The sequence below is a fragment of the Neopsephotus bourkii genome, unplaced genomic scaffold (assembly GCF_033783945.1).
Source record: "Neopsephotus bourkii isolate Nb327-2 ecotype Australia unplaced genomic scaffold, CSIRO-AGI_Nbou_v1 NB_384, whole genome shotgun sequence".
In the NCBI taxonomy this organism is placed as follows: domain Eukaryota; kingdom Metazoa; phylum Chordata; class Aves; order Psittaciformes; family Psittacidae; genus Neopsephotus; species Neopsephotus bourkii.
The window spans coordinates 558,433-579,278 of record NW_026900889.1 but is presented as its reverse complement, the minus strand read 5'-3'; the positions used below and the strand labels follow the sequence as shown (position 1 = coordinate 579,278).

Genomic DNA, 20,846 nt, shown 5'->3' with positions numbered 1-20,846 from the left:
GAGCCTGGTGTGACTGCTGGCACGGGGCTGTGCCTCGGCTCCCTTCGCAGACTGACGGGCCAGGACAACTGGGGGAAGGATGAGGTTTCCAAGAGGCTGCCCGAGGGTGCTGGGGCTCACTCTGCAGAGCCTCAGGGCAGGCTGTGTGTGCAGCTGGTGGATGCAGCCCGTCTCCATCACCTCTCTTCCCAGCGCTGGGCGATCCCTGCTTTGGGTGCAGCCCGGCAGCTTCTGCTGCTGCGGTGGGGCCGGCAGCACACACACTCCTGGTACTCCAGGCATGAAATGTCTTAATCGGAGCTCGGTAACGCACCCTGAGCATTGGCAATCTGTCCCCTCTCATTCTCTGCTTGATGCTCGCGTTGCTCTAACTGCCAGTTTCACTCATGCCAGGGAATGAGCCTCTGCATGGGGCCACTGTGGCTCCAGTGCTCTGGCAAAGCTGAGCATCCACAGACAGGGGCAGAGCTGGGCTGGGGAATGGCAGGAGCCTGAGGGTGGTGTCTCACTGCTGTGGAGCTGCTTTATGCAACAACAATTCCTCTCCCAAAGGGTGCTCAGGCATTGGAACAGGCTGCCCAGGGCAGGGCTGCAGTCACCGTCCCTGCGACTGTTCCCAAACCACACAGACGAGGCCCTCGGTGCCATGGGTTAGTGGTGGCCTTGGCAGTGCTGGGGAGCGGTTGGACTGGATCTCAAAGGTGTTTTCCAGCCTGGTTGATTCCATGATGCTGTGATCTCGGTGATGCAGGGCCCTTCACCTGCACCGCTCTGCCCCGGCACCTCCAGTTCTGGGGCTCTTCTGCTGTGCCCTGACCCTGTTTCTCTGGAGGCTGCTCTCTGACAATGGAGATCTTCAGAGGTGCCTCCAAAGGCTCCCGAGAGCTCACCAGGCTGTGCCGAGCCCCGGAGCTGCTGCACTCCCCCGTGCCAAGCCCCCTCGCTCCTGCACTCACTCCCCCGTGCCAAGCCCCCTCGCTCCTGCACTCACTCCCCCGTGCCGAGCCCCCTCGCTCCTGCACTCACTGCCCTGTGCCTCGCCGGTGCTCCCGGTCTCACGCCAGGCAGGAGCGGTTGCACAGCTCTTACCGGGGCTGGAGCTCGGCTGTGCTGTGCCCAGCACAAGGAAGCTCATCCCTCAGGCAGCGCAAACTGGGAGCCCCCCTGAATTTCAATTCCTTTATCTCCTCTGGCTGTCGGAGTCCCCTGGGGAGCATTACCCTGACTTACTGCTCCTTGTTTGTACCCACTAACTGTTATATGGGGGTGCAGTTCTGAGAACTGCCTCGTTTCACAGTGTGTGATTAATGATGGTAATCTTCTTTCCCATTTAGCACTTCGTTAGATACCTGTTGCAGCTGCAGCTGTCCCCAGGAGGACACGGGCTCGCTTCATGCGATATTGCAGGGAAAACAAGGCATGCTTCCGCTGAGAAAAGGCAACGAAACAAGCCGAAATGGGGCTGTAAGTGTTCTTTGTCTGATTTCCCTCCAACGTCCTTTTCTATCCATCCCTCACGTGCAAGCAGCAGGGAGGAAGTCATTTCACTGGGGGCTCTCCCCAAGGGACTTACGGGGCCGTATTCGCGCTTGCTTGGATTCAGGTCAAGATAAGATTTGCTTGTTCCTAATCCTCTCAGGTTGATGCAGTGCTGAGGAATCTGCCGTAGCTGCCTTGGCTCACAGTGGGATCACTGCCGGGAGCCTGGCACCCGGGCTGGATGGGGCTGCCCCTGCCTCAGCTCTCAGCAGTGAAGATGATGGGAGCTGGGGGGTTTCAGCTCCTCCATCACTGGGGACAGGATTCACCGGGAGCCACACGGCTCTGACATCTCCCCCCTGAGCTCCATAAGCGAAGGGCTGGCTCTGAGGAATGAGGAGCGTTCTGAAGGTGCTGCCTTTTGGGATGGAAGCAGAATGTGCAGAGAGCCCTGAGCACACTGAGCCCATGGGGAGGGTGCCCTCCAGCCCTGTGCAGGGCAGCAGGAGCAGGCAGGGTCTCCAGCATGGGACCAGGCTGGCATTCCTGATGCGGGGGGAATTGTGCTGTGCCATGGGCAGAGCCCGTGCTTGCTGTCCATGCACCATGGCCGTGTCGGTGCCGGTGTTGCATGTCCGGTGGGCACAGGGCTGCTGGTGGCTGCAGGTTCTGGGAGAGGCAGCTCTTGGCAGCATCACTGTTTGGCAGGCTGCAGCGCAGGAGCGAAGGCATTAAAATGCTTGTGTTGATCTGGCAGAGGCAGCCCTGGGACATCAGCAGGCGATGATTTGCTGGTAAAGAGGAAAATGACAATACTCTCCATCAACATTATTATAGCACCATCCCTTAGAGCCAGCAGCCCGAGTGCTGCGCGGGAAGATTCCTTCTTTGCTGGCTTTTCCTAACAAGGGGGGGTTTAATGGCACTGAGTGCAGCTCCGGCCACCAGGCACCATGGCACTGAGCACCGTGGCTCCTGCTGACTGCACCGAGCACATGGCATGGCCAGAACCCTGCTCCCAGCCCGAGGCTGTGCGAGGAGCCCTCCCCGCTCCACTTATTCCTACAGAGACAGGCGTTGGAACGAGCTTGTCAAGTGAGCTTTTCTGTCTGGTTCGAAACGGGGTTTCGAGCTCCTCACTCACTTGTAAACAGTTTTAGTGGTCCCCAGCCAAATCAGCCACAGCGAAAGCAAACATCAGCCCGAGCCAAGGCGGTCCCTGCAGGGAAATCACTGGCCACAGAAGGAAACAAACTGCATGATGGCTTCAAAAGGCATCCATTAAACTGTGCTGGAGTGATTCATGGTGCTGGTAGTTAGGCTTTAATTAGATCTTAATCACGTAATTTCATCTTTGTTTTAGAAATTAGAGCTTAATGACTGCGCTGCTCTCATAACAGCGCCGTGGCTGAGCGCAGGAGCATCACAGGCAGCGCGGCAGCAGGCAGAGATGGGACAGAGATTATCTGCTGGTCTCGCATCATTATTTCTTAAACACAGGAGTACATCTGAAACACACAAATGCGGCAGGGCCTCAGGGGAGGGGGAGAGGGTGGGAGCTGCGCATGGGCTGAAGCCTCTGCCTCCTGACACCAGCGATGCCCTTTCCCATGGGGATGGGCACTCTCCCTCCTGGGGACACCCTGGGCCCCGCAGGGGTGTGAGCCCAAGAGCACCACAGGAGAAGGGTGTGTGTGATCCCGAGAGATGGATCGCAGGCTGTCACTGCAGCTGGCAGGTCGGATCCTTCACAGGATCAGCTGCAGAGTAATTAATCTCAGTCACTCCTGGGTACTTTCCTTTCCATGTGGCCATTCGGAGCATCAACACACCTGTGGAGCTGCTGGGCCCTGTGGTGTAGGGGATGGGCCATGCACTCTGCAGACACACACAGACCCTGGACACGTCTCCAGGAGAGGATTCTCCCCCGTGCCAGCTGTGGGGACACGTCACTACCTGCAGCAGAGGATAACTCTGTTCTCTACTGAGTCACATGAAGTCAATTCGAGTTTCCCGGGTGAGTCCATGCAGCAGGCAGGGCTGGGATAATGCTGCTGAACCAGAGCCCAGCCCCATGGAGCCGGATTCATCCCATGCCCTGCACAGGAGCTGTGCCCTGCAGTGCATCCCTCCCCTGGCAGGGGAAGCAGCGCTTTCACTCGGGTCTCAGCCTCCTTTGCCTCCTGTTGGGCTCTGCCTGCCCCTGCCCTTGACCCGCTGCTCGGGGAGGTGAGGTCCCAGCTTTGTGTCCCTTGCTGTGGAGCTGCAGCAGCTCCTGAAGCTGAGCAATCCCTGTCCTTGAGCCCTGCCTGCCCTTGCTGCGATGGCAGCGGGCCCCTTCCCACCTTCCCTTTCCTGCTTAGTATGCCACACGAGCCACTTGAACTCATTACTGTGGCAGATTATAGGTCCCCAGGTAATAACGTGTATTCAGATAATTACTAACAGATCCTCTAATAGGAATGAACTCAGCTGAAGCCATTCAGTCGCTGGGTAAATATTTGTACCTCAGCCGTCCTTATCTCCATTGCTGGAGCCTGCAGGTCTCTGTCCTCACCGTGTGCTCACTGCAGGAGCTGCTGTGGTTAGCAGAGAGCTGGGGCTGGTGTGGACCTGCCTCATGCCGCGGCTCAGAACCAGCCAGGTACCCCTTGAGCCCCAACCCAGCTCCCCTGTCCCTCTGCAGAGCCGGGATACCCCCCAGCCTGGCACAGCATCCCATTGCCTGGCGACCTAGGGACCGATGCTGCAGCCAAGCAGGGTCCTGTATCAGAAGCAGCGCTGCCTTCATGCCCGGCGTGGTGAGAGGTGCCCTTCCCTGGGGTGCCTACTGTGTCCCCCTGTTCCTGGCCACAATCACACCATCTTCTGCCATCAGGGTCCTCAGGACTGCTGCAGAAATCAGTGTTCCTGCAGGGATGTGTAAGAGCATCGTTCCTCGGTCAGTGCCAAAGTGCTTCTGATGGGCACAGCACCCACCACCAGCTGTTGGCAGCTGTTACAGGGGCATCTGACACCTCATGGGCCCTCTGAGCCGCTGGTAAGCATCACCTCCCTGCTCCCTGCACACCCCGAGCCCCGGCGGCACTGGAGTCACCCTAATTGGACCAGCTGGCTAATTAGCTGTCCGGTAATGAATTATGCAGTGATGCCTGGACGCCAGTGCAGATTGATACCATCAGGGCCTCTCACTCCTTCATGCTCCTGCTCGCTGCAGTGCTGAGCAAAGCCTGTGGAAGAACCTGGAGAACTCTCAGAGTGAATCAAAGGTGTGGATCAGCCCTGTGCCGTGGCACGTCCTGGGTACAGGCATCACCACTGCTCTGTGTCTGTGCTGCCCAGGCAGGTATCAGCATCACCGGGTGATGTCCCAGCCAAACCCATCCTGGGCAGCGGTGGCAGGTCCCAAGGGGCTCAGCTGGCAGCAGGTTTCTGTCCCTGCTGCAGCCTGATAAAATAACAGGAGGAAACTTGACCTACTTGGCTGTGCCAGCATCGCAGCTCTTCCTGAGCATTAATCATCTCCAAGGGTTAGAGGTGCCTGTTAATGATCATATTTACTTGCTGCACAGCTCTGTGTCAGGCGGAGGGAGGGGCTGTGTCAGAGCTGTGTGTACCTCGGTGCAGGGCCTCATCCCTGCCCAGGGATTGTAATGGCCAACACAAGGCAGGGTCCAGCTCCCCGCAGCAGGGCTGCCCTCACCCACTGCCCCTTGCAGTGCTGCCCATCCCCGCCACTACCCATGACCATGGAGCCAGCAGGGAAGCTGAATTGCATTCATTAATAAGAAGTTAACCAAGTTCTCCCTGTGCTCACAGTGCTGTGACTCTGCTGCGGTCTGCGGGATGAGCGATGCTCCATGTGCAGCTGGACATCCTGGGTTCGGTTCAACGTGCCACTGCAGGGCTGCAGCTCGGGGCTGCTGCTGAGGAACTCACCATGGAGCCAGCTCCCGGCTGGGCTGCCTGGACCCTGCCTGCTGGCACAGAGCAAGCGCGGTGCTCACCTCTGGGTCCGGGTTCCTCGTCAGGAGAGGGGAGGTAAATACCCAGGGTTCCTCATCAGGGGAGGTAAATACCCGATGGAGATGCCTGCTTGAAGGACTGGCGGTCCTGGGATGGTCCTGCCAGGGAAGAGGCATCCAGAGGTGCTCTGGGGGGAGGCTGCTGCTGGGCCGGAGCAGTGCTGCGATGCCATGGCTCCAAGGGATGTGCTGGTGGCTCCGAAGGGCTCTCACCAGTGATGTAAATGGCCCCTGGGAAGGCTTCCCTTGACCTAGCACATCTTGAGAGCTCTTCAGTGTGAAGGGGATCAGGGACCACTTGAGTCATGTTCATTACATTTCAGTATTTATGAGCTGATAAATATTAAACAGCCGCTCTCTGGGGTTCAAGCCTGAGTGAACCGATCAAAACACAGCGCACACAATGGCAGCAGCCATGCCTCTGGGGCCAGGGGATGTGGTGCACCAAGGATGGCTGTGTACCCTCCTGTCCATCAGCAATGAGCACCTCTTGGCACCTCCTGGCATGGCCAGTGCTCTGTGACTGTGCTACCAGTTTCACTGGTGTGCATCCCATGGGTCACCCCATGACAGCTTCAGTGCAAGCCATGGCAGCTTCCCAGGCACTGCCTGATACAAGTGCTGGGGCTTTCTCTGGTAGGGATTGCTTTGGTATGCTCCCTCTGCACCGTGTTCTGCCTGCAGCTTGCAGCAGGCCCATGCAGGTGATAGGCAGCTCAACCTCTTCTCCAGCCTGTACATTTAGGGCATCACTGCATCCCTGCAGCTCAGGATCTGGCACCCTGCCCCTCCCCTGCAGCAAGCTGGGCTCAGAATCTGGCACCCACCTCAGTCAGGTCAGCAAGGGTCCTTGTCCTGCTGTGAACGCTCGTCAAGGCTCTGCACTGTGCTCTAGCAGGGCTCTTCATCACCTTTCTCACAGAAGCAGTTGCACTAAGCCACGTACCTTGCAGCCCATCACAAATCATACAGTGGTGGTTAGACTTTACATCCTGGCTGAGAAAGTTTGCACTTAAGGAAAGCACTTTCCTCCCCATTGCCAGAGCCGTTTAATGGTGTGGGTGAGTGGGGGGACCCCCTCTGGCAGCCCCTCTGCTCAGCATCACTGTCACCAAACCAGCACTGCTCAATGTCCTCACCAAGCCCCTGGCTCGCCTCTTTCAGATGCACATCATCTGCTCTCAGTTTTTTTAAGCCACATTTCAAGGGCTCCTAATGTGATAAGCATTCTCAGTACGGGCCCTCCTAAGCCCTCATTTGCTCACCCTTTGGAAACCTAATACTTGATTTAAGCACATTTCTGCTTCCTCCATTTGTAAGGGCAAATGTAAAGTAATTGTTTGGTATTGCAGTGGTTTCTTCAGGCTCCAGCTCTAATTTCCCTCTAATACAGTATCGTCAGGGGGATCAATCTAACCCAGCACCTTCTGTCTCCTTAGAGTGGATTGGAAATGGCTTTTCTATGGTGAGGCTGCGATTTGTGAGTCTTGCTATGAATGTTTTTCTCCTTTAAAGGAGAAATCACACAAGAAAACATCCCATCTTCCTGCAGACAACTGCTAATGCCCTGCTCTCCTTCAGCTGGCTCTGGGTCCCCTCCCTGCTGGGGCCCCCCATGGCTGCTGCTGGATGATAGAGGAAGCCATGCAGATAGGGATCTATTAGATCTCTATTAATTATCTCCTATTTGTTCTAGTAGAGCTCGCTGGACAGTACCACTTCCAGTAAGGCCTCAAACTGCTCTGTGGTTGCGGTGCATCCCCACAGGGCCACTGTGCATCGCTCCAAAGCATCCCCAGCCCTGTACCAGAGGACAGAGGGTGTCTGGGACTGTGGCTCCCCTCAGTCTCCTGCACCCTGGTCCTGCTGCCATGGGGCTCTGGACATGGTCACAGATAACTGGGGGTCTCTGACAGCCCCGTTGCTGACCCCTCCGCAGGGAAGCCTCTGGCTCCTGTCGGGAGCACTGGAGCACAAGGGGAAGGAGGCACCCAGGCGTGCCCCCTTCCTTCGCACTGGTCACAGCCCCCATGCAGTTCTGCCACCCAGCACGTGGGGATCTTACAGCCACCGGTGCCCCAGACACCCGCTGCACCGCAGCACCCATCTGTGCTGGCAAATCCTGGCACATCCAGCTCCTCCTGGGCTGCTCCTGCACCGGGAACTCGGCTGCAGTGGCACAGGCACCAGTTTGCGCCGGCACTGGGGAGAGGCTGAGATTTAGATGCTAGTGGTAAATTGCAGCCTTTGACAGAAATGCCTGAGATTTACTACAAAAATCAATAGATGATTCAAACAGTCCAGCTCTTGGAAAGGCAAATAACACCCTGCCAACAAGAGCTGTTATTGATATTCATGAGCAGCGGTGCTCATTACAGGGCCTGCTAACAGGGCGTAAGATGGATCACTGCAGGATGGGATGGGGCTACGTGTGTGCATCCACAGTGTGGACACCCCCATGGCCTCGCTGCCTGGACTGACTGAGCCCTGCAGGAGCTGTTTAGACCCATGGACCCCAAGGTGCTCAGGAGGTGCTGAGCCAGAGCGCAGGGATGCTGAGCCGGGAGCGCAGGGATGCTGAGCTGGGAGCACAGGGATGCTGAGCCGGGAGCGCAGGGATGCTGAGCCGGGAGTGCAGGGATGCTGAGCCGGGAGCGCAGGGATGCTGAGCTGGGAGCACAGGGATGCTGAGCCGGGAGCGCAGGGATGCTGAGCCGGGAGCGCAGGGATGCTGAGCTGGGAGTGCAGGGATGCTGAGCTGGGAGCACAGGGATGCTGAGCCGGGAGCGCAGGGATGCTGAGCCGGGAGCGCAGGGATGCTGAGCTGGGAGCACAGGGATGCTGAGCTGGGAGCACAGGGATGCTGAGCCGGGAGCGCAGGGATGCTGAGCCGGGAGCGCAGGGATGCTGAGCCGGGAGCACAGGGATGCTGAGCTGGGAGCGCAGGGATGCTGAGCCGGGAGCACAGGGATGCTGAGCCGGGAGCGCAGGGATGCTGAGCTGGGAGCGCAGGGATGCTGAGCCGGGAGCACAGGGATGCTGAGCCGGGAGCGCAGGGATGCTGAGCTGGGAGTGCAGGGATGCTGAGCCGGGAGCACAGGGATGCTGAGCTGGGAGTGCAGGGATGCTGAGCTGGGAGCGCAGGGATGCTGAGCCGGGAGCACAGGGATGCTGAGCCGGGAACGCAGGGATGCTGAGCCGGGAGCGCAGGGATGCTGAGCTGGGAGTGCAGGGATGCTGCACCACCTCCAAGCTCCTGAAGATGCAGCCCATCAGTCTTGGCTCCAGGCAAGATGCTGAGCTGGGATAATTCCCTGTTCCCAGGTGCGCTGCAGTCAGAGGTGGCTGGTCCCTGGAAGGAGTATGGAGGTGGCACCTGACCCAGGCTGGCTGCGGTGCCCAGGGGTGTAAATCAAAGGACAACAGTGACTAATGCAATGGGGCCAGCTATTGAAGTGTGTGGCCCTTGGCACTTCATTGTATGCATGGGCTCCTGTAGAACAGCCCCCGAGGCTCAACCGTAGGATCCCAGAGCGGCTGGGTTTGAGCAGACCTTAAGATCACCCAGTTCCAGCGCCTGCTGTGGGCACGGACACCTCCCAGCCATAAAGTACTGCTGCTTGTGTCTAACACAGCACCCACCCCTCAGGCCTGGCAGATGGCACTGACCCCGGTCCTGCGGCACCCCTGAGCGGTGCTGTGAGCCCTGCGAAGGGCTGTGCCCTCCTCAGCGTGCTGAGCTCTGTGCCCACCACCTCACCTCACCGGACCCGACCCGACCCATGGGCACGTGCCTTGCCTAAGAAAAGCCCATGCTCCGGACCGGTGGTAGCTGCTTTATTCACAGGAAGGGGTGACATGCTGAACAAGGACACTGGTGCTGCTGAAGTACCCGTAACAGCAGGATTCTGTGCTTTATTCACAGGACAAAATATCGGTACAACATCTCTGATAAACTTCTTTTCCAAGCAGATACATCTCACTGTCCTCATGGTCACACACTGCACTTAAGTGATGAAAGGCGAAGTGGAGCGGCTGGAGCTCTGCCTGCCCCAGCACCAGGGCGGGATGTGGCCCCACGGGGTAGGCAGGGGTGTCCAGGAGCACCCGTTTGCTTTGGGACACAGAGGAGGGACGTGCTTTGGAGCAGCCCATGGATAAGCTGCAGGACAGGACCATCACCAAGACCCTGGGGACCACATGGCAGTAAAATCAAATGGGACCCCACGGAGCCAGCCCTGGCACTGCTGACCTGCCGGGATGGGCAGTGCCTGCTGGGCACCATCCCTCAGCGGCTGCTGCAGGACTCTGTCTCCCCAATCTCCACTTGCTCTGGAGCATCCTGGCCTCCCCAGGGCTGGGGAAGCCCCTCGCCTGCCTCTGCTCATGGCCTCTGGGCAGGACGGGCTGGTCGGGGGGTCCTGGCTCCAGCCCCCCTTCATGGAAGACTGCAGCCTCACGTCACCGCAGCTCTGCTCCCGGACGCTTATTCCCACCTGAAGTCCTGCCCAACTGTTTCATAGAACTTGATATTATAAGGTCTATAAAAGTCCCGAAGCTGCTCGATCACCTCGGGGTCTATCTGCACATGAGTCCTGCCTTTGGACTTGCCCAGGCAGCGAGGCAAGCCGCTGCTCTCCGACTTCTTCAGGCAAGGAAAGCCTTTCGTCTTGTTGAAGTAGAAGTGCTTGTCTGTGATAACCCGTTTGATGCCCAGGAAGTCCTGGACTTTGCCCATCTCCCCCGCTGGGTCCGTGATCAGCTTCTCCCCGCTGACAAAGTGGATCTGGGAGAGGGGGAAGTACTGGAGCCAGCTCTCGAGGTGCACGGCATACATCCCGATGCGGATGGCGTTCCAGGAGGTGTCCACCAGCCCCAGGCTGCGGTTGCGGAAGGACAGCCCCTCGAAGGTGGGGATGTCCGGCTTCTTGGAGAGCGTCTGCGTGTAGTCCGAGATGGCGCGGGTGACCGGGTTCCGCACCACCACGATCAGCTTCGTGTCCCGGGACATGTTGAAGATGCGCCTGGGGGCCTCCTTGGTGACGAAGTAGCTGGGGGTCTTCTCCACTGTGATCTGGCTGTCGAGCGTTCGCGGCATCAGGCTCCTGCAAGCGAAGCACAAGGTGATGATGAGGAAGGAGCTGGGCACTGAGAGGTGGTGTCCGCAGTGTGGGGCCAGTGGGGCGTCCCCTCCCGCAGGACAAAGCAGGCACAGCTCCTCCTGCAGCACTGCAGGAGGCCCCTGCCCATGGACATAACCTGTGTCCATCCCAGCCATAGGAGACTCCATGCAGAGGACACGGGCACCGGTGGCCCTGCACAGCAGTAAGTGGAGATGCTTGGCTGCAGGGGGAAGCCAGAGCCAGGCAGGACCGAGGGCAAAGGCAAGGCCAGGCTGGGGTGACCCTGGGGTTGCTCTGTCCCATCAGCAAGTCCTGCCTATTTCTGCATGGGGAGCCAGGCTGCAAGGGCAGGGAGGGAGCACCAGACCCGGGGAGAAGGCAGCATCCTGCAACCCAGCCTAGTACTAATTAAATCATCTGCTTTGACATGGGAACATCCAAATCAAATAAAAACTAATGGGATGGAAAGATTTATAAATTGCTCTTGCATTACTAACCTATCAGATCCACTGCAGCCAGACTCACTGTGCCGCAGGTCTGGCTGGAGCGGGCAGGGAATGCTGGCAGCCGGGATGAGGCCAGCAGTGCTCTGGCAGGGATGCCCACGTCAGCATCCCTGTCTGCAGCAATTCAGCTGGAGCGAGCAGGGCACTGATTTATTCCTGGGATAACCCCACGTAGCCGCCATGGCCACACTGCCTCGCTGCAGCACGGGGGTTCCGAGAGCTCCATTAGCCCAGTGGCTGGGACCAGACACCTCCAGGGCCCCTAAAACACGCTCCACAGCCTCCAGCTTTGGGGCTTCCTCTGTACAGAGAAACCCAACGAAAGCCCTAACCAGGAGGAGGTACAAGAGCAGCTCACAACATCCTATGTGACAAGGGGACCGTGACAAAGACCTGAGGCATCATGGGGAGCAGCAGCGTGCACCAAGGGTGGGGAGTCCCCATGGGGACAAGAAGAGGCTGGACCAGGTGAACCAGAGCAGCAGCTGGAAGAGACTCATGAGAGAAACTGGAGAGATGTGCCCAGAGGTCTGTGCCAGGCTGCTGGGGATGATGGCAGGGGCTGGGCTCAGGGCCTGGGTGCTGGCACAGTCCCCACATGACCTGTGATGGGGTGCGTGTGCTGGGGGCCGCCACCACACACCCCCTTGACCAGTTTCCTCCTTTGCAAGAGAACAAACTCATCAGTCACTGTGAATTAACGGGGCTGGCTTACCGAGGTACCTGAGCATGGACGTGGCTTCATTGGCCTTTCCCACTGCTCGCTTCCAGCCCCATAAATCCAGATTACGGTCCCCATTGTTTAATGACCGCCAGGCACCACAGCTGCATCTGCGCCTCACAAACAAGTTTCACCATACATCAGCGTGGGACAGCTTTGTAAGTGATTCGCTATTACAGCCATAAAACTGCTGTTTCATTAATGGCTCATCTTCAGGCTTGTTAGACTTTCATTACGTGAGCTATTAGGGCCGTGTATTCCAAAAACGAAATTACAGGTTCTAATCCATTATGAAAAACACAGAATCTCCGCACAGTAAATTACGGAAATGAGACAAGAGTTTGTTTCTTTTTAAATGGAGTCCCAATGTTTGCTGATCCTGAACAACAGAGACTGCTGAGGCAACAAAACACAACCCGAAGAGATAAATAAATCACCAGTGAAACCGTGCAAGGGGGAGAAGTGTCATCCAGGCATTCATCTTCACGTTAACAGCAAGATCCCCAGGGCTGCAGGAGTGGGGAAATGCATTGCAAACTTAATTACACTTGACTTTAAAATGATATTTTGGACTTCTGCATTCGCAGGGTTATTTGCATACAAATAGCATGTCACACAGTTTTAAGCCCAAGGTTCGTGTGCTCAGGTAGGAAGGCTCTCGCTAGCTGGTTTGTGGTGCCGCACGGCCAAAGCTCAGGCAGGGGCCAGTCCTGCCCCTTTGGGGACCCGTGCCGGTTCCCCCATGCCTGTGCTGCCCGCACTGGTGTCAAACCAGTGCTGCCAGGGCTCTCCCCATCAGCACGGTGAGGCCAGAGGAACACTGAGGTTTCCCCACCAGCCCCGGTGCGCCCACCATCCGCATGTGTTCTGATGATGGGAACCTGTGATGCAGCAGGAATGGAGGAGGGCAAAAGCACTGATGCTGAGTGAACACCAGGGCTGTTCTGTGCGGGAATCATTAGGGATGATGGAGCCAACTCCACTCTGGCCCTGCAGCAGTGCCGTGGGCTGGAGCACGGAGCTGCCTGTCCCTGCCTTGAGCCTGCTCCCTCCGACTGCCTGGGAGAGCAAACCCTCCAGGGAGGGCATTTAATTGCCAAGGGCATCTCAGCTCGCCCCAGCACAGCCCGGCAGTGGGGCTGCAGGCACATGTGTCCCATGGTGCCCCACAACCCCCCTGGGGCCGGGGGTCCCACACAGCAGCATCCACTGGGTGTACCAGCCAAATCCCCAGCTCAAAGCATAGCCTGGCAGTTGAGACAGCGTTAATTCCTCTTGAATTAGAGATTATTGCCATTAAAGTTACTCAGTTCTTAAAGCCCTTTAGTGCCATTTGATACGGGCATTAGCGCTCCCTCCCAGCCTGCAGATGTAGAGGTTGTGTTCACCCACGTTACAGAGTGGGAACACGTGGGACACATCCAGTCGCCAGCACGGCTGCAGATGATGGCCTCGCTGTGCCCCATGGCATGTCCCTGGGCAGCCCCATGGCTGTGGGGCAGCAGCAGCAGCAGCGAGCCCAGCCTGGCTGTGCTGATGCAAAGGCAGAGCCTTGCCCTGAAGGAGTTAACTTTCCCCCAGCCCCTTTCCCACACCTGAATTATTAACTTGCTGATAATCTGCCTTTGGGCACCCCGCGGCCCCTACAACACTCCCACATTAAAGAAACATGCGCTCCCTCGCTGGCTGCGCTGCTTTGATGTCGAACATGCGTGAAACACTCTCCCGGGGAGGAACTGGTACAAACCCTCATCGGATGATTGAGATATTGCAGACAAGCGTGTGTGGGGAGAGCGCTCATCCCATAATCCCGTTACAGACCGGCCCCTCCATCCCGCTTGCAGAGCGGATGCGCGGGGCCGCGGCAGGCGCATCCCGGGCTCTCCTGTGATGCAGTGGCTGATGCACACGTAACCCTGGCCTCCATCCACTCACCAGCACAAACCCAAACTGTTCAATGTGGCAAAAATTCCCAGTGCTGCCTCTCCTGACGAGGATCCTGCGCTTTCCTGCTTCCAGCTGATGCCGCAGGCTCGGCCGCTGCAGGCAGGGATGCTGCCTGTGTGCAGGCAGGGAGAGTGACCCTGGCAGCCTGGGAGGCAAAGTCCTCCTGCAAAGCCCACAGGGTGCTAGGAGAGGGGTTTGCTGCACGTGCACCTCCAGCTACAGCTGAACGTGCTGGGGATGAGCACCAAAACTCTTCCAAGAGTGCAGACTGGCACCGGGATGGTCCTGTGGGACCACTCTGCCCTGATCCAAGGACAGGTCCTCACCCCACAGCCTGTCCCGTGCCCCACCACACTGCCCAACAGGAGCAGCGGGAGGCACAGGCTGGATCCCACTGGCAATGGTGCAGTGAGACCAGCTGCTGCACAGGGCTCAGCACCCGGCCCCAAGCACCCTGCCCAATGCGAAGGGGCTGTGCCATGCCAGTATGTGCCATGCCAGGCTGTGCCGTGCCAGTCTGTGCCGTGCCAGGCTGTGCTGTGCCAGGCTGTGCCGTACCGTGGGTGCACACTGCTGGCAGCCACCACCGGCTCTCTCCTGACAGCCCAGCACTGCTGGGCTCCGCACGGCTGCAGACGACAGCAGCAGCAGATGAAAGCCCAACCAAACCTACCGGGAGGTTTAAGCAAAACTGGGTCAAGCACACAAGAAACGGAGGTGTGAGGAAGATAAAAGCTCTCCCCAGCTCAGTGACATTGCAGCGGGTGTGTAGGACACGGGGACACCCAGCTCAGGGCTCACAGCGGTGCTGGCAGTGACGGAACGGGGCAGGCAGGGCCCCCCTGCACTGATGCCACAGCACCGGGAACGTGCTGGCCGCGGGGCCTGGCCATGCTCAGCAGGATGGACCCCCCTTGTCCCCACACATCCACAGATCTCCCCACATCCACAGCAGGGAATGGCCCAGCCCCATGTCCCCACGGCCACCGCCCTGTGCTAAAGCAGCCTCAGATTTAATGATGGATCATCTGCCTTTAATAAATGTTTGTGTTCAAAGAACTCACACCAGCCCTCCCCGGCAGCTAATGAGGGACATTGCGATGCATAAAAGCAGTTTGAACAGAGTAATTAACTTTGTGGCTGATTCAGTTTTAATCATTTAAATGCTCTGGAGATATGCAGTGTCCTTTAAGTCAACAAAATCTTTTCCAAAGGGCACTTTGCCACCACCCTTCACACACACAAGCCAACGTGTAACTCCCATCTTCCTAAATAACCATCCAGCACTGACTGAGGATCCCACAGATCCCAAGGGCAGCGCCAGGAGAAAGGCCCCGGCCACCGCACAGCTCACACCAGATACTGCAGACAGCGCCTGACCCTGCAATGGACACCCAGTGTCACCAGGGACCAGCACCCTTTGCTCCTCAGCTTCCCGAAGCATCTGTGCCCGTGGCCATGCCGGTAGCTGGACTGCGAAGGCTGGAACAAACTGCAGCACTTACAAACAAGGTCACGGAAGACAGAGCAAGAACACACACCATTAACACTGCAGGCTTGGCACCCTGTGTGGATTGATGCCCCTGCACTTCTCCCAGATCCTTGGCGAGGGTCTCAGCAGCACCAGCCCGCCCGGAGGAAGGCAGGGCCGAGCACGGCACACGCTGCCTGCAGGGCAGCTCTCACACAACCTCCCTGCCAGAGGTTTCACTCCCATTCCGCAGAGCTGGGCCACTCTCTGAAGTCAAGGGAATTTCAAAGCATCCTTGAAGCTTGCTGCCTTCCTCTCTTCTTACTAATTAACTTCAGCAAAACGCGCTGTCAGTCAAGCCCACAAAGCAGTCCGTGTCGCTGGGCAAAGCCTAATGGGCTCTTGTTTGTGTGTGAGCCAACCTGGCCATTAGCAGAGAGCAATTAGCGAGGCAGAGTGCGGGAGCCCGGTTTGCAGCTCCCTCTTCTCCCTCCCGCAGGCACTGGGATGCGGGGATGCTCTCGCAGTGCCCAGCACCCAGAGGCCAGCACCGCTCCATGGGCTGCCGCAGCCCCAGGAGCACCAAACCTAAAGGCAGCGCAGGGAAGAGCTCCAGCAGCACGGGTGCCCTTGGACCCGATAGGAAAAGCCCCTCTCCATGAAAGCAACATGGAACAGCATGACTGGGGAATCCTGGGGAGGAAAACTGCACCCCGAGATGCTGCAATCAGAGTCCCTGCTCAAAGTTAACTGCAAATTAAGCAGCGCTGTCTTCCCTGTGTTCTGGAAATATTGAAGGTTATTGGTGCATGCCACCTGCAGCAGGAAAAAGCTCAATATTGAGCCTCCAGTCCAGGATTGGTAATGAATCGATATCCCCAGCAGCTGGCTGTTCGGTTTCAGTTGTCTTAAAACAGATCTTGCTAAAAATATCTTTCCTGTAGTGTATCTGTAGCTAATGAGGTGGATTAGAGAGACCGATGGGAACCAGAGACGCACCCGGGTGTTGTGGGTCCGAGGCCTGTGAACAAGGCAGCTCCCGAGGGGTCCCAAGGGGAAGCCGAGGGGTCCAGCTCTGCGCAGCGCAGGGGGAGCCGAGGCTGCTCTGGGTGACAGCGGGGGCGAAGTCAGGAGGCACCCGGAAAACAGCAGCTGGAGCGAGCACGACATTTGGAGCCGCAAGGAGAGCGGATCAGGAGATGTCCATTCCCATCCCGCTGGTTCTGCCTCCTCTGCATCAGGACAACGCCAGGGCATGGGAAAACGTGGAAAGATGGGAACTGATGCGTTCAGAGCATCAGAGGGGCTCAGCTCTCACGCTGCTCTCAGCTGCATTGAAGCCCTACTTGGTCCCCCCAGGCAGCACACCACTGAGGTACGCAATGGGAAGGATGGAGCTGGACCAGGCCCTCAGCAGCACAGCCGCCAGAGGCTCCTGCAGGTGAAGTCTCTGCTCACGACAGGGAAAGCCTTTGCCATTGCCTTTCCAAGGGGTCTGTGCTCCAGGCTACCCGCAGTGCTCCCCAAGCACAGGAGCACCACTGCTCCCAGCTGGCAGCGGGGGACAGCCCCCAGTCATGCCAGGAGCAGCCCCTTGCCATGGGAGAGCCCTCAGAGCCACAGCATCTCCATGCCCTTCCCGGGACACGGCTGGACCCTGCTCTCCTGCTCCCCGGTGCCTTGGCAGAGCGACAGGAGCTCATCAGGCTGCGGTCAGACCTGCTCCACATCTAATTGCTCCACTTGCAAGGAGGAAAATCAATTCCACGTTTTCTCCATTAGCAGCCTCTGTGCTTAAGTCCTGGCACATTTGTGAGGTTAGAAAAAAAAAAGAAGGTAATAAACCAGGGAAGTGTCATTTAATTGTTTCAGCTGAACTAATTCGGAGGCTCTGCTGCTCCAATGCGATCTCTCCATCGATCCAAACACAAAGGCAGGCCCAGGCAGCTCCTGCTCCCACCACTGCCACTCGCTGCCACAGGCTCTGTCCCTCCCGGTCATGGATGAGTCCCTTCACACAGAGGCTCCTTGGCTGAACCATGGCTCAGAGAGGAGGTTCAGCTGCTCAAGTGTGTGTGGAGGGGACGTGGCTCCTACCCCCACATCAGCACCGCACTGGGTGCCACTGGGTGCTCCATCACCCGTCCTGCTCCTCTGGACGCTCTTAGACAAAGCACTACTGCTCCTGTCCTTACATGATATATTGCAGGGCTGCTCCCAGCTCTGCTTCTAGGTGATGTAGGATGGGTGACAGTGTCTGATGTCGGTGGGAGGGTGTGGGAATGACACAGACCTGCCAAGGGGGCAAGAACGGGTGAAAGACACTGCTGCGGCTACCCTGCAAAGGGCAGGAGGAACTGGGCATGCTGCAGGACAGCCTTAGGAGAGGGGAAAAGCTTCAGTGAGCTCCATCCCTGGTGCTCCGCATCACTGGTACCACTGCTAAAGGAGCTGAATGTTCCTGGCTGCAGGGACCCAAGTACAACACCAGACAGCAGATGTGCCTGGGTCTGCAGACAGCCCTCCTGGGCACGGACCCACCACAAGGGCTGAAAACACCAGTCCAGGGCCCAGTGGGCTGCTCTGAGCAGCTCTGACCCACTGATGGTCAGGAACCAGCATCCTCACGCCACAGGCAGGGCTCGTGCCTGCTCAGCGAGGAGATGAGCCAGGGCCCCAGCAGAAATGGGAGCGAGCAGCGTGTCACGGAGCCTGCCGACCTGCTCAGCAGCTGATGAGCACTGCACCGCCCTGGGACAGGGACATCTCCCCTGCGATGGAGGGGATGTGAGGTCTGTGCATGGCCCCGTGAGCTGCCTCCCACCAGCAGCCGTGGTGCTCCAGCACACACACTGTGCCAGGCACCCTGTTCCCTGCTGTGAGCTTGCAGGCACCCGGGGCCACAGCGAACCCTCCTCTGCTTCCTGAGGCTGAAGCCCAGCAGAAGCCCCACGGCCCTACCCCAGAGCTCCTGCAGTGCTCCCCAACGGCACAGCAAAACACGGGTACTCTGGGGCTGACACAGTGGGGAGCAGGCAGAGCTGCCTGCAGCACCACGTGTGGGTCTGTGGGCAGGGGATGAGCTCATGGATGCTGTGACCTGCTCATATTGAGTGCTCACCGTCCCTTCGAGAGCACCCCTGAGCTCCTCACTACAGCCTTTGCTGACATTAAAACCCCACCATCTCCTGCGGGAGAAATGCAGTTGCTCTCTGCTATTACGGATTTGGGATATACCTGCACTTTGCTGAGTTCAAGGAGACAAGATGAAGAATGACAGGGACTATCTCCCTCAGAGCCAGAGATCAAACCCACTGGCAGTAGGGCTGCAAGAAGACAGCGGCGCCATCCCTCGTTCCAGCCATTCACACCCGTTTTGGGGGCTCCATCACGCACACAGGAGTATCCTCAGGCGGGATGGGAAACCCGTAACCGTCCCTGTGCCGGAGCCCGTCCAGGCAGGGCTGGGGCTCTGCCGGCTGCAGCTGCAGCCCTGGGCTCTGCTCCGGCAGCCGTGGTGCCCTGCCGGGAGGGAAAGCGCTCCTCCGGGGCGGGAGTGGAGAAGGACGAAGGAAACCCCCCCGAGAGGGACAAAGCGACCGGCTCCGAGGCAGGACGAGGCGGCGGGTACCGGACCGCCCGCTCCTGCCCCTCCGGAACCCGAGACCGCTGCCGACGGGAGGGGAGAGGAGGGGGCCGGGAGTCCCGCGGCGCTGCCCTCACCTGTACCACTCCAGCCCGCGCTCGTAGTTCCTGTCGAAGAAGTGGGGCTCGGTGCCCAGGGCGCGCACGTCGGGGTGCACGCGGATGAACTCCAGCACGGCGCGGGTGCCGCCCTTCTTGACGCCCACCACGATGGCCTGCGGCAGGCGCTTGGCTCCGGGGCGCGCCGGCCCCGGGGGGCTGCCGGGGGGGTCCCGCGGGCGGCGGGCGGGCGCGGGGGGCTCGGCGGGGGGGGGCCGCCCGCAAGGCCGCGACTTCTGCAGAAGTTTCTTGGCGGCGGCGCTGCGGGCGGGCGCGCAGCGGGCGCGGGGCGCGGCGGGGCCGCCGCAGCAGCAGAGGAGGCTGTAGCAGAGGTAGGAGCAGGACAGCGACAGCGTGAACAGCACCAGGACCCTCCGCGCCAGCCGCCGGGACGGAGCCGGAGCCGGGGCCGGGGCCCGCCCGCTCGGCGCCCTATGCGCCATGGCTCCATGGGGCCGCGCCGCCGGGCATGGCCCGGCCCGGCCCGGAGCGCCGCTGCCCCCGGGACCCCGCGGCGGCCGCGCCCCGCACCCTGCGCGGCCGCTCCGGCATGGCCCGCGGCTACGGACCGCCCGGGGGGCTGCGCCCGCCGCCCCGGCTCCTGCGCCGCCCCGCCGCGGCTCCCATCCCCGGCGGGCGCTGCTCCGTGCCCGGTGCTCGGCGCTCGGACGGCGGCGGCTCCGGCTCTCGTCTCCGCGGGAAATGCCGGGGCAGAGGCGGCTGCGCTGCTATTTAAGGGGCTGCCTGACGTCAGCTCCTCCCGGAGCCCCCGCTATCGCTCCGCGGCCGCAGCCTCCCCCGGGCCGGCGGCACCCGCTGCACACAGCCCTCCCGACAGGGACCGGGACGGGGCTGGGGCCGGCCCCGCTCCCCCGCCGAGCCCGGCCCCGCTGCGAGCATCCTCCCGGCCCCGCGGGCAGCTCTGGACCCGCAGCGCGTTCGCAACTACCCGGAGCAGTCCCGAAGGGTCGGGAGCACCGGCGTCTGCTCCGCAGCCCCGGCCAGGAACGCGAACGGGCACCGGAGGGGTGCGAGCAGCCGCCGGGTCGGGAGCCGGGCGGGCCCGGCTGGCACCGGGCTGTGTGGCCGCAAAGGGCCCGGCCGGTCCCCAGGGCCACCCCTCCCGCGTCTGGAGCCGCTCCCTGCATCCGTCTTCCCCCGAGGGAGGGGACAGGAACGAGGAGCGGCAGCAGCGGATTCTGTCCTCGGCAAGGGCAGGACGAGCAGCCCTCGGCCGCCGGGTACCGCCGTGAGCAAGGAGCGGCTTGAAGACAGTGCAGGAATTCAGTTCCTCTGGCAGGCCGGGGATGCTCAGCCTCGCCTGTGTTTGTGGTGCCCCACAAGCAGGCTGGCCCAGGGGAAGCACAAGGCTTCTGCAGGGTGCGGGTGCAAATTGTTGCTTCATCCCCAAGCTCCGGCTCCCTCTGCTCCGCTCGGCTTCCTTCCTGCTCACACCCTGACAGCCCCAGCTTCTGCTTGGCTGCTTCTGCCAAAGCGCTGCTTGCAGCACCGCTCGAACACGAGCAGTCACCGTCCCTGCTTTCTCAGCACGGAAAGCATGTTCTGCTGCAGAAAACTACTTGTCTTGTTACTTGGGAAGAAGGAGGGTAATAGAGAGAGACAGGCAAGAGGTGCCAGCCCAGCACAACCAAGGATGCTGCAAGCTCTGGCAGCTGGTCCACGGTGGGGATGAGGTTTTGTCCTGTGCAACACCCAGGAACTCGATGCAGATACAAGGAAAGATGGGAAAGGCGGATGAAAAGCAGTGCTCCCTGCAGCCTATCCCCTCTGCTGGTGTGGGAGCAGTGGAGTTGGATCCCTCGGGAGTTT

The 20,846-nt window shown here is 59.6% G+C and overlaps 1 protein-coding gene across 1 annotated transcript; it reads right to left on the bottom strand.

The window, feature by feature from the left end:
• Nucleotides 1–9,325: 9,325 nt before the first annotated feature.
• Nucleotides 9,326–19,483, bottom strand: HS3ST2 (heparan sulfate-glucosamine 3-sulfotransferase 2). The gene is made up of 2 exons (XM_061349092.1): nt 18,996–19,483; nt 9,326–10,609 (listed from the first exon to the last, which is right to left on the bottom strand). Exons 1-2 carry the CDS (start codon nt 19,457–19,459, stop codon nt 9,991–9,993), a joined length of 1,083 nt encoding a protein of 360 aa, XP_061205076.1. The 5' UTR covers nt 19,460–19,483; the 3' UTR covers nt 9,326–9,990.
• Nucleotides 19,484–20,846: the final 1,363 nt, after the last annotated feature.